Source organism: Prorops nasuta, unplaced genomic scaffold (genome assembly GCF_024137725.1).
Source record: "Prorops nasuta isolate Cenicafe-Biocafe unplaced genomic scaffold, Cenicafe_Pnas_1.2 PNAS00011, whole genome shotgun sequence".
Classification (NCBI taxonomy): domain Eukaryota; kingdom Metazoa; phylum Arthropoda; class Insecta; order Hymenoptera; family Bethylidae; genus Prorops; species Prorops nasuta.
This window is the reverse complement of record NW_027116808.1, coordinates 5,862,194-5,876,360: the sequence shown is the minus strand read 5'-3', so window position 1 is coordinate 5,876,360 and position 14,167 is coordinate 5,862,194. Positions and strand designations below refer to the sequence as shown.

The 14,167-nt window shown below is 33.3% G+C and overlaps 1 protein-coding gene across 1 annotated transcript; it reads right to left on the bottom strand.

Annotated features, from left to right (window-relative positions):
- Positions 1-11,470: 11,470 nt before the first annotated feature.
- Positions 11,471-12,685, bottom strand: LOC136777288 (uncharacterized). Its single transcript, XM_066733455.1, has one exon. The coding sequence runs from the start codon at positions 12,683-12,685 to the stop codon at positions 11,471-11,473; it is 1,215 nt and encodes a 404-aa protein (XP_066589552.1).
- Between the last annotated feature and the right edge of the window lie 1,482 nt (positions 12,686-14,167).

Genomic DNA, 14,167 nt, shown 5'->3' with positions numbered 1-14,167 from the left:
CTATGTACTAACATAGGTTTTGTACTCAATGTCTCAATTATTACTAATAAGTTCGCAGTTATGTCACACATACTCCAATATTATTATAGAAAGCTATCAAATCACAATATATTCATACATGTAAAAATTGTCTATTTCAGCTAAATTGATGTACATAATAAGAATAATATTTATACAAGTAATTAATAGCCGAGGGCAAATTTTGAAATTTGTAAATAACAAAAACTTAAAGCTAAATAAATGGCTTAAAGTAAATTGGAAAAAATTAAGGAGTTCCAATCTATCAAATGGAAATAAAGAAATATCCACTTTTTTAACTCGTGCAGCATTTAATAACGAAACATGCATGAAGAAAATAAATAAAATTATAAATAATAAAGGTAATAATATAAAAAAAGTACTATATTATTATATTAAGCTACTGGTAGATAATAAACCAATGAAACAGTACAAGGGTATAAATGTATTTAATTTAATTACAAAGTAGAATAACCCTTTGTCTTTAAACCGGTCTTCTGTGTATGGGGTAAAATAAGTAAATAATTAATTTTCTACTAAATTGCTTCATTTATTTCATAACATGAGAAAATGTATCCTTCAAATATTTATTTATGATTGATACGCGAATTACACGACTCCGAACATTACAGTAAAATCTGTTCTAAATTTCTCGAGATTACTGACAGAGTTAAGATAGACGAGCACGAAAGATAGATTTACAGACTAACATTGCCGAAAAAAAGTTTAAACACGAGAAGTTAATATTTTTATTCTATTTCAGAACACTTGATGCAAATGGACTACGGAAACATAGTCAAATTATATAAAGATTGGTGATTTATATGAAAATAATAGCACACAACAATATACAATTCATGTTAATTTTCGTTATAACTAACTTATAATACAAAAATAAAATAAATTAATAATAATAAAAATATCTTAAAAATCAATTTATTTGAAAAGATAAGTATAATCGATGCATGACATAAAATTGAGAAAAGTTACAAAAAGTTTTCAGCGTATTTAAAAAATTGTAAATAATGAACCTACAGTAAAATAAATATTTCTCTTGAGCTGGAAAAACAATTAATATTGACATAAAACTTTACAAAATTCTAACTAGAGCAATTTTGATAATCAATGTAGCTGCGGAGTAAAATTTATTATCAGCTTATATAGAAAACATTAATTCTTGTTTTCTAATAATAATATGTATAAGCTGACATTTCAAATAACATAACCCATTCCTAAAAATTTATGTTCGAGCTGTCACTTTCACCTTACACTATATTTTTGTCTGTCTGTAGTACCATGAATAACGTCACTTTCCGACGGCAGAGCAGTACTACCAACTCAAAATATTTCTACACCACTTTCATAAAAATGTGTAGATTGGATGCGCACAAAAAAAAAATTATGGGTGTTATGACATTGTACCAATTATATTTCTTAACGAACAAATTAAATATAAAAGTAATTTTATATAGATTTTCTTATAATTGTACCCAATATTACTATAGATATTATAGATTTCCATTAGCGAAAAAATAAGTGTTCAAATTTTATTTTTTTTAATGGTATTATTAAACCATGCTTTTATATGTATTGCGGTTCTACGTTTGTTAAATGTTTTTCTGTTGTTCTCTAAAAGTTTTTCGCATTCTTGAACAGAAGGAAGAGTATTTTGAACTCTGTGGGATTTAAATGCATGTAATACTAACTGTTTCTCATCCTCGATCCACCGTACACGTTAACAGACTAATGCAAATAATAGAAAACGAAGTTATTACAATAAAGAATGCTGAAATCTGAATTATATCATGACAATTTTTTAATAATTTTTATTATTTCTAATGTAGGTACCTACGTTTTCTTTTACTTTTATCATTTTCATGGGAATAAACATCATTTTCTTCATCAGTGCTTATGCTGCTTTGCTCAAAGTCGTCATCAACTAAATATATTATATTTATTAGTGGTAACTATAAATAATTAAAGAACGAAAATTAATTTTTAAACAACGCGACAACAAAGCTTTTGGCATTATTTTTCGTATCTCTTGTAACGAAAATCCCCGTTACGAATACGAGATACCGAATACAAAGTATAAAAGCTACCGAACAATGGATATTATTAATCCCTACGTTACCGACTAGTGAGATAGGCTCACGAGTGGATTATAGCTAACGTCAAGGACAGACCCTGTTGACAGGCAGAGGCCCGGATGAAAAGACCGGCGCTCCAGTAAACGATGTCCAGGTTTCCCTGAGAAGTAAGGCAGGGCCTTGCCAAACAACCCAGGCAACCTGAGATAAGGAGAAGCAGCCTCGGGGTGTCCTAAAAAGAATGACCGTGTCTATAAGTCCCCACGAGGAGGGGAGATAGAACATCGAATCTGGCTTGAACGCTGGTTACGCGCTTCAAGCAGGCTGCGCGAATGTCGTACGCAAACTGCCATAACAGGCAGTCGGAACACGACCGTGGGACTGTGCTGATGTTTCCGTGCGTGCTGGTGTGCACGTGACGTAGCACTCAGCAGCAATTGGTCCGTTCGCGTACGTGAAGTGTGTGCTCTAGGACAGCCTGCACGTACGTCACGACTGGATACCGGCCAATGCATAGTGGGTTGTGCAGGGGCATAGTTACTAGTTAGCCCGTTGGAATGTATCCCGGTGCCCTCCGTAATCCCATAAGGTTGCGCTATGGCTGGACGGGCCGTGAACATTGCCTCCATGGTGGTCCGCTCCTGGCAAGCTCTATGCTTTGGCAAATGATACCGCATGTTTCCGCACTCCTCACCACCACCTGTGTGTGGGTGGTGAGGGATAGATATATGCTCCTCAGCAGATAGGTCTGCGAGGCTCGGACTTCCATAAGGAACCACCCCCCCCCCCTCTCTCCACGAACTAGCATTCTGAGAAACCCTGGCTACCGCTACCGTCTAAATGCATGGCCGCAGGGCCGTATAAGATGCATAGAGAATGGGGTTGAAAGACTCCAATGATACCGTAGGGTTTTTGGCCACCCAACTGACCAACTGGCGCCCTGATACCGATAAATAAGGACGGGCGAAGGTAATGAGAAAACCCGTAGTGTGAGTAGCCCCTCACACTGACGGGAATAACGTTACACTCTTTTCTCTTTGTTTTACGTAAAATCTTAGTTTTTTCTCCTTTATTATTTTCCTGCTTAATCAAACCAGACGCTGAAAATGATATAGAAAAAACAAAATGTTTTAATGAACAATAAGTTGATTTAATTAATAAAATTAAATAATTATATAATTAATCTTTACTTTATAAAATGTTTTTGGTTTAATATTTGGCTTTTAAAATCTCCTTACCTTTTCTCTTACGTGATACCTGTTTATTTCCACCCAATTTTTCTTTTTCCATAGAGCTTCGTACCACTTCATGAGAGCTTATCCTCTCTTGTTGACAGTCATCAATCGCTGAAATATAATTTAATGGTGATAAACTATAAAAGTAATATAATTTTCATTTATATACAGGGTTTGCTATTTTAAACCCCGCAGAGTGTAAATTAAAGATTATGTGTATCTCCGTAAGTATTAGAGATATCAAAACTTTGTGTTATACCTTTCTGAAACATTTTACTATAATCCCATTCAAAAAAATCTACAACAATTTCGGATATCTCTAATAGTAACGGAAATTTACGGCTTCTTACATATATGTACTGTGGTTTTATAACTTGCATACCCTGTGTAAATAATTGACAAAAATATGTATATTTTATTCAAACGCATAAATTTAATTAAAACATTTTATTCTAAATACCTGATACTTCGAGTGTAGAAGTTTCTGATGTGTCCTCCCAAATATTTGTTACTGCAGAAGAATTATCTTTTCCTTGTACTGACTCTAACAGCTGCGACATGTGTATAATTTCTCTTGTTGCCAAAGGTTGACGATAAATCTCCTTATGGATTTTCAGCGCATGACCTAGATAATTGGTCAAGTTTGAAACTTCCTCTTCTTTTAACTGTTTATTCGCAGCCCATGTTGCTATTTGTTTGCATAGTATTGTACCCCTTAATGTGTCTGGAGCATGGGCTCCACATTCAAGAGAAACTTTTCTTAGTATATCACAGGCAACTATTCGCCTATGAGATCTATTTTGATCTATTTGAGGAAGAGCAAAAAGATAATTATTAGTCTTACAAATAAGTGCTTCGTTCCTGTAACTGACCAATAGCTCTATATTTTCAACAAGTTCCATGGTAAGTAAATCGGTTACAGTACGATTAAGTTTTCCACGAATAGTGAATCTTCGGTAAATAGCCATAGCTTCTTTACATTTATGAGAAAGTGCATTATATTTTGTAGAAATTTCTTCAATATTAACTCCTTCAAGAGTATAAAAATCATTTAATTTAATTTTTGAAATTTCACCTTGACGACGGCTGTAAATAATAGCAGCTTTATAATGCAAGCTTCACTGAGTGTTATCCAGTCGTCGTATGAATACTTTTTTTTTAAGTTTGTAAAAGAAATCAATCGCTTCTTATGCAAATATTGCTGTAATTTATTAATATCAGTATTTGTCGGTAAATGAATTTTCTTTTGCCTTTAATTTGTAGCTTGTGCTTCAACCGCCTGTTTATTAATATTTTGAAAGTTCTGTACAACCAATTTTATAAATTTTTTTGTTCTGGTTTAGTTTTCTTTTTCCTCTCTTTCTATATACAAAGACTCCAGAAGGAGACCTATTTGTTTCAACATGGTGCCCACATGTAAGATATTCGTAGGGTTATGATACGTTTCATTATCAGCATCATAACCTGCCACTACTTTTACAGATTCATAACAATAGGAGAAATATTTTGGTCTGTATAAAGAACAAAATTCTGAAATCTCATTGCATTTCTCTTTAACAATATTCAAAAATCTTCCTAAAAGCCTTAACTTTGAACGAATCATAGACGGTTTTGAAATGAATACTTTTCTGTTCAATTATTGGCAAATAATATTAATAGCTCATCGTATCGTATTACATCCTTAACACTCTCATCGTGCATATAAGGTATAATATCCCTTCTAACTTTTTTGTTAGCGCTGGAGTGGATTTTTCAATCAACCATTCGACTTAAAATTCTGACGGATCTTTCTCTTTTCATAAAATTTACTGTACATTCGGCAAAATGGTGTCGGATATTGGAACGCATGTAAACACCCTTAGAGCTGGCATATGTTGTGTAATCATTTGGGCGTTTAAATATATTTTTATTTGGTAATCGGCAGACAATAAGTTCTCCACTGTTTACAGAAGGACTGACATTATGCTTATAATCTCCTTTTTTGCGTAACTCAGCAAAGAGTTTTTTCAGTTTAGGATTACTCTTTGGTAATTTGTTAATTTCAATCACTTCAGTTTCGGTTTTATGACAAGTCTCTAAGTGACGAGCAATTTTAATATATAGTTTGTTACAAAAAAAAACAGCAGTGCTTTTTTTTCCTCTCTCCACAATTTTTAATAAACTATCGTCAGGTGCGTTTGTAACCACATTATTCCAAATTCCGTTTACATGAAATTTTGTACCAGTCTGTATATCAATGTGTTCTTCATTATTTGAATTTGATCAAGAGACACGGTAGTGTCTCGACGGCAAGTACATAAATGTAGGTATAGACGTATCTATACCGCCGTCGAGGCACTACTGCATCTTATACAGCAAGTTTGGCCGTCTCAATTTGTCGCGGACTCCAGCGTTTAGTTCGTTTATTGCTGATCCGTATACACTAGATCCATCTCTCGCGACTTTTCGTAGTTATTCGTCACGTGATAGGAGCGGGGGGAGGGGACTTGGACGACAGGAGTGGAGGGATCGAGACATTCCATCTTGGATCTTCTTAGGGATCGAAACTAAAATTTTCTATTATAGCGATACTTCGTTTGAAATATATAGACCATTCAAAATACTATTGTTTTATTCTTGATTGATATTGTGTAAGTGAATTTATATTGTGAATTAAATATCCGAAGAATCCATCGAAAGTGAAGGATCGATTCAACAAATTCGATTGTAAAGGGTTTCCCACCGTGTTCGTGGGTTTTCTCCCTCAAATTGCTAAAGGTCAGTAAAGGGTTTTTGTCTACCTCGTTCGTAGAATTTTCCCTATATCTATAAAGTTTAATAAAGAAGATTCACGTTCACAAACAAATTCTGTTAAGCTATATGTTAATTTCAATCCTGATCCACGATACATCCATTCTCGATATCCTGAATCTGCAAAGTATCTCAAGTTTAACCCAAAGTAATTATAGAAGTAACACAATTTTTAAATCGATTTTTCTCCGTGAATAATACACTGTCATGATTCAAGTAAAGCTTTTCTTAAAATAGTTTTGAACAAGCTTTCATTTTAGCCCATGAACATCAAAATCGATTCACGCAATCCAGAGATATCATACTCAGTTAGCTATATATATATATCGAAAATTAAGATTCTTCTCGTTCGTCATATTCTCCAGCCAGAATGTATGTCTCGGGATGAAGTTGGCCGTTAAGAGGAAAATGACGTCATTTTTTCTCAGCGTTGCCAACCGGTTAAACTCAACGACAAAACCAGTGTTGTGAACTATCAAATAAAATCGATGTAATCGATATAATTAATCCGGCGACTACTGTTAACTGTCAATTGTAATGTGAGGTTATTTATATTTAATACAGTGAGGTTAATCATTGCTATGTTAGTGAATGTGTTAAATTTTCAAAATGACAAATGAATTCGAATAATAATGACATAAGGTGTCGACAAATATTAGATAAGTATAACAGTAGTGCAGCAATGCGGTTCCGATGACAGGGAGTGGGGGTAGCTGTTTTGTGGTGTGGAAGGGGGATGGGTGGGGATAAGACTCTCTTAGTATGGTAGTGATGGGAATGAGGAAGGAAAGGGTCTTATAGTGGGATCGAGTTTGGTTAGAGAGGGAGGGGGTATTTTTCACCCTATGTCACAATTCGAAGGTCTTATAGTGGGACCGAGTTTGATTAGGGAGGGGTATTTTTCACCCTATGTCACAGTTGGAAGGTCTTGTAGTGGGACCGAGTTTGGTTAGGGAGGGGGTATTTTTCACCCTATGGTACCGTTGGTTAGTTATCCTACAGGCACCCTAGTTGAGGGAAGGTTTTTTCACCCTTCGAAGCCGATGGTTAATTACCTTACGTAGCCTAACTATTTTCGACTCTGCTACACAGATAAACTAGCTTGAGTTAATTGCTAGTTGCAGTAGTCACCGCTAGGTGACTGCCTTCCTTTATCTTCTTTCGCGCTAATGGTATTTTAATATTACGTAATTACACACACGGGTGAACTAGATCAATTTAATTGATAGTACCAGTAATTGCCGCTAGGTGGCTACCGCAATCTCCCCTTTTCTCGTTAGTTAAATTGTAGATAGCTATTGTGATAAGTTGCTGATATCGTGCAAGGAATTAACTTTCCATCGAGCATGGAATTATAACTTTGCATGGTTTTAACTAAACCTATGCAGCGGATTACAAAATATCCTTTAAATAAAAAGGATACAATTTTAATAGTCTCCCCTATTGGGGAAAATAACAATTTTACATCAATTTCAGAAATATTAACATTTTTGCTAGGACAACTTATTTAGTCCTAGCTCTTACTACAACCCAGGTCAGGTTCACCCTTTGCATAGAGGCTCTCCATTGTATTAATATTTTAATAGGATAACTTATTAAGTCCTAGCTCTTACTAAACCTAGGTATCTTATAAAAGAGATTGTGCAGTTTCAAGATTTTCTCAGTTCAACGTGCTACTTCACTATGTCGATAAATAAATTCGGATCTGGTTTCAATACAGGTAAAGTGAGAAATTATTCCCATAATATTGACAATGATACGTTAAAGTTTGAGAAAAAAAGGAATGCATTTAATGCTAAGAAGAAAATAATTTCAAACTTAGAATGTGATGTTACTGATGAGACAAGTGCTGTGAATATGGCTGCTCTGTTACGTAATTCGATGACTGTACGTGATAGCTTAATGAGGGAATTGTTTGAATACAGTGAAAAGCTAACTCACTATTACCTAAAATGTAACCGCCTTGAGGAAAAAGTTACAATTCTGTTGAAAAAATCTGATGAAATTGATGAAAAAATTAATGATATTAGTGAAAGAATTAATCAATTGAATGATAAAGTCGATTATATTGAAAATAAATTGTATCGAAAAGTTGAGGCATTACGGAAAGATATGTATGGTAGATTGACAATTGTTGCAAATTATATCTCTAATGAGCACCAAAAAGAGGAAATCACGACTGCCAATGAGAAGAAAAGAGAAAATGATTGGAATTATGCTCTAAAGAAACTTATGTTACCGCCAGTGATTGATGAGCTAGTGTAAACATAATACGTAGTGGAATAGTCATTGGAAGTGAGGAGAAGAAACAATTGGTAGAAGAGTTGTATGTGCCTGCCAGATGGAATTTATTTATATATATACATAAATTTATACAAATATATAAAATGATTTTTTTTTTTTACAATTAAACTTATAATTAAACATATATACATAAAATTTATATATAAATGATAGAGAAACTTATATATATTTTATTCAATCATCTGAAACAGAGAAATTCAGTTAATATTTTACAAATTGCAAGCTTAACTCATGATACTTACATCTATTTGTTGCTGTACCCATCGTGCGAAAACGTTAACTTCTTGATACACACAATGTATCGGCTTCTTTTCACGATCGGTATACAATTTTCATGTAATTTACATGGAGTCTGATCAGGTTGAATGTGACGTATTAAATTGTCGAATTTCGGCCAGCCGAAATTTTCTAAGTTAGCATTTGGGATATCCAGATAATTTAATAAATCCCGTTCTATGTGCCCGCCTTTATACGCAATGATTGGATATTCACATTCATATACACTATTATTAACAAATTTGTATACATCCTCCTGGGTAATCTTCTCATATCCCGTGTTGCCATATCTAATTCCATGCACATTTTTGAAAACATAACTGACACTTTTTCTGTTTGAAATACTCAGACTTCTAAATGAATCACGGATGCGAAATGCTGCATAATATGTTTTCCCAGAAATTAAATTTTTAATTGCAATTTCCTTATAAATAAATTTCTTATTCACCATAACCCCATCAATATCAATGATATGGGTGATATATAGAAGATTAACCATTTTAAGTCGTATACTTGTAAAAGTGAAGAATAAAGTTATACTAAACTGTTTTCAACGGAGTACACGTTAAAGCAATACTGATGCCTGTCCTACGATTTCTTCGAGCTTTTAAGCACTGTTAAGGAGGTGTCAACAATTTTTTTAATCTACGGCAGGAAGATGCCTATACTACTCTTAGAAGAACGAAAACGTCATTGGCTCTAAGAGAGAATATTTTCTGCCCTATGCTACATGTAGTGGGCGGTAATTCTAAGATGCTTTAAGGGTTGACAAAACTTTTGTCCTACGGTGGAAAAATGACTGACCTGCCACTCTTGGAAGAACGGAAACGTCATTGGTCCTCAAGAAAATATTTATGACCTATGCTACGTATAGTGGGAGATAGTAGGAGGGATGAAGAACAATTAGCTTGAAGAGAGGGAGAAATTTTCATGAAACATGCATATTTAAATAGAATGATTTTAGTATAAAAAACATAGGCATAATGGCACCATCGTTCGTTGATTTTCAAGGATTCCGTTTGACGGATAAGTCATTTATAATCAAAGAATTTGCTGTTATACAAGAACAAAAAGTGTTACATATTTTATTTTCACCACCCTATTCATATTCGTGGATAAGTGAAGAGGAGCGAAAGCGGACAGAGTAAGTATATGAAAAAGAAAAAATATATATTATTTTTGTTTAATATAATGTTTTTTTTAGCTGGTTCTTTCTAAATTAGCACGGCTTAAATTGGACGGATGGCTACTCACCCTACTATAAATATAAAGATATTATAAGGAAGTATATCTATGATGATGAGGATGAGATTTTTGTGAAAGGAATTGAAAATACAAATTGGTTAAGAGATATTTGTGATTTAGAAATAACGAATGTAGATAATTTTATGTGGGGGGATTTTGATTTAGAAGTTAGCTTGCATAATTCAAATCTTCCAGCATGTTTGAATCATGAAGGTGTATGTGCCTTAAAAAATGTCTATTATATGAAATATATGTATGAGCAAAAATCTGGAATATATGTATAACTGAAAAACGCTTGCATCTATTTTCTAACATGTCATTACCTGTCCTCAATGTTCTCTTACCCCCTAAAGTGTTTCAGAGATCCTTTATCTGAAGAGAGCTCAGTTTCCCATCCACTTTTCCTCAGTTCCTAATTAGTCTTCTCGAAGAAAAGAACAAAAGATGTCTCTAGGAAATAGAGTTTTGAAAACGCAAGAAGAATATCGCGAGTGGATACGCGAGTGTCGTGAATATATTCATAAACTCAGAATCTCTAATCGCAACGCACCTATAGGCACGCTGCAGAAAATTTTTGCAGAAATTGCACAAATACAGTGTCTTCTACTTAGAGCAGCTAAGGATAAAAGTTATTGTTTGAATCATGCTCTCAAGAATCCTGACTTAGGAAATCAGCATAATTATCATGAGTGGGTACGCAAGTGTCGTGATTATATTCGAAGTTTAAGAGATGCTAATACATCTGCAGCTCCCGATACAGTACAAAAAAATCTGGCTGAAATAACCACTTTCCAACTTCTACTTCTGCATGCGGCAAAAAATATGAAATCAATTGGAGTGAGAAAGCTTATTTGGAAAGATCTCGAGTCTTCATTTAAATCTCGAATATGTAGCGGAATGGTTGTAAATTATAATTATATAGAACCACGTGATTTTCTAACAGGTGCAAAATACAGTACAGAATTGTCTAATATCAATATTCTCTAAAGATTTATCAATGTATCTATAAGCATGCATAAATGACTTTAGAACATTGTCTTCTTCCAAATGAAAAAGTACATTTCAAATTGAAGAACAATTTAAAATACATTGTATAACTGCATTAGCATAAGAAGAAATGTTATCATTTTGCTTTATCCCTCTTACATTCCAATCATTACCAAGTACTTCATCCATTTGTTCAATTTGACATTTCAATATTCCTTTCGATAAAGCCCACACTCTATCAGGAAATTTTCGATTTCGTATTTTTGAAATATTTATGGGTGCAAGATCTGGCCTATACTCTTTTCGTAATCGATTATATTCTAGTATAGCTGCTTCACTTGCTTTTATAGAAGCTGGATCATAGTTAATAATATGCAAACCTTCTAATGAAGTTACTCGTGAAAGAGCAACATAGGTTTGACCACAAGTAAATATTGAATTACCAACATCAACAATTGCATTTTTCAAACTTAAACCTTGACTTTTATGAATTGTCATACCGTAACTAAGGCTTATAGGAAACTGCTATCGTATTACGTATACTCTGTCCATTATTTCAAACTTTGCACTTAAACGTTCTATTGTATGTTCAACTCCATCAGATAAACGCACATTAATTGATTCCACATCTTTTTGATTATTGTCAATAGATCTTTTTACTGATACAACAGTAGCCATCGTACCATTAACAAGACCCAGGCTAACATCAATATTTCTTCTAATCATTATTTTAGCACCAATTTTAACTGTTATAACCCTTGCTAATCCAGCAGTTCTTGTGCTATCCTCATCCGTTTCATCGTTTTGTATTAATACTTGTTCAGTTTTTTTCCTTAAATATGAAGGACAATCTACGGAGTCCTTTGCAATAAGTTTTATTTCCTCAGAGGAAATATCTTTAAGCATTGTTGTATTTAGAAAATCACATTTTTCACAAGTAGCGAATAGACATACTGCATCAGTCGGTAATTGTGATATATAATCGCACAGCTCATATATTCTAACATTATAATCTGAATCATTTAATTTTATCATTCTTGATGCTAAAATTGCTGTGTCTTTATCAAGCACTATCCCTACACGAATTCTTGATAAAACATCTTTGTAGGAGAGGTCTCCCTTTTGTCTCATATTGATTCTCAACTCGTCATAAGTGAATAAAGCTGCCCATAGATCAGCTGTACCTATAGCTCCTATATGGTTTAATATCTTATCGTTTGACAATTTAATAAATGCAGGATCCTCATGAACAGGTGGAAGTTGCAATAGATCACCAAATAATAAAATATGTTTGTTACCAAACCATCCATCTTCGCAATCCTCTGTATTAAAAATTGCCGTTAATCTAAGATGTATATACATGAATATAATATTGGATATCATTGAGACTTCATCAATAATTATCAAAGTAACATTTTTCAATTCATTCCGAACAATTTTAAGAACTTGATCGGATAGATCCGAATATTTTGCAGTATGTCCATGCTCAACTGGTAATTGAAATAATCGATGAATCGTGAGACCATCAATATTGAAGGCAGCTATTCCAGTTGGAGCTGTAACGGCTGTATCTTTTCCTAATACTTGTTTGGTCCAACATCTTATAGTTTTTATAAGGAAACTTTTTCCAGTACCACCCTCACCACTGACGTACAGTCGAAGTATATTATTTTTTGACGTGAGGGCTTCAGTTACCTTATCAAATACTCGTTTTTGATCAGCATTCAGTTCTGATATCATTTGTGTAATATTAATGCTTTCATTTTGCTTATTTTCAAACTTCTTGGAAATCTTTCAAAGCACACATTGCTTCCACTGGTACGCATTCTATTTCATTTGATTCACATGCTTCTTCTTTTTTATCATCTTTCTCTATTTGTTGAGCAACTAATTGTTTTATATGATCCAAACCTTTTTGAATATCTTCAATACGCTCATGATACTCAAGTGCTTTGGTAAGCTTGGATTGTAAGGATAAAAATGCTTCTGCATATGTATCACGCCTATTCTTTAATTCACTAATATCTCTCCAATGTTTAAACAGTAATAGCAATGCATAGTAATACTTTTCAAGCTGGGTATGAACATTGTAATTAAAATGATTAATCAGTGCGGGTCGAGATCGTCTTTTTACAAATAATGATTTTCCAATTGGATAATATTCAGCTGTATCTCTTTTCGGTTCATATTTTATGATATCGTACCATTGAGCGAAATCATAAAGACACATAGATTCTAATTGTTTTGGCCTTATGGGATAATAATTATCGATTAAGGAAGGACAAAATATTTCGGTTGAATCATCATCTAAAGATTCAATTTCTTTACGTGTTTTAAGTTTCCTACTTCTAATTATATTTACATCGAGCCACTTGATAGTGGTATTTGGGTCCGTAAAATATAGTGGGATGCCTAAAAGGCTATCCGCAGCTTCAAGAGCTCCACATTCTCTGTGATTTAACATACGCATCCCAATATTTCACAGATTACTACGTAAGCTTTTCGTGGAATTAACAACATCAAATAAATCTGTAAAATTACTTTTCTCAGATTTTGACACATACTTGGTTGCATACCAAGTTAAAAGTGTAGATTTTTCTCCAACAAACTGAATGTCAATGTTTCCTTCCCAAGCTGTAAGAATAGCGGGATTATAATAATTGATAATAATTTCTTTTCCAGATCGTGGGAGGTCATACAATCTTTTTTTTGTATTCAATTTTTTCCTGCTAGAAATGGATATAGCAACATCCCTCATTTTTAAACTATTTGTTACAGGTCGTGAAAAACCAAATCTGCAAACTTTATTATGACTTGATTTATTTTTCTTATATCGTAAGCAATAATTGTTGTGCGTATGTCTTTGATGAGTATTTACACGTCTATACAATTCTGGAGAAACTGTTTTTAAAGGTAGGGGAAAGGGAGGCAAGATGGGACACTTAAAGAAATTTAGTGTTTGTAAACAAATTATTAAATTTTTTAATAAATTGAAATATATTTTCTTGCCAATTATATATGCTGAGACATTATATAAATTAACATAAAAAAAAAAAATTATCATATGAGAAAATTTGAATTTAAAAAATGATAATTTTGGTCCATTTTGTCTTTACATAAAGGTAAAATGGTACACCATCGAGAAACAATAAACCATTGTAAATAATTACTATTTAATGCACTTTTTACATTTAAATACACTATCAATATTTTCGCTTACAC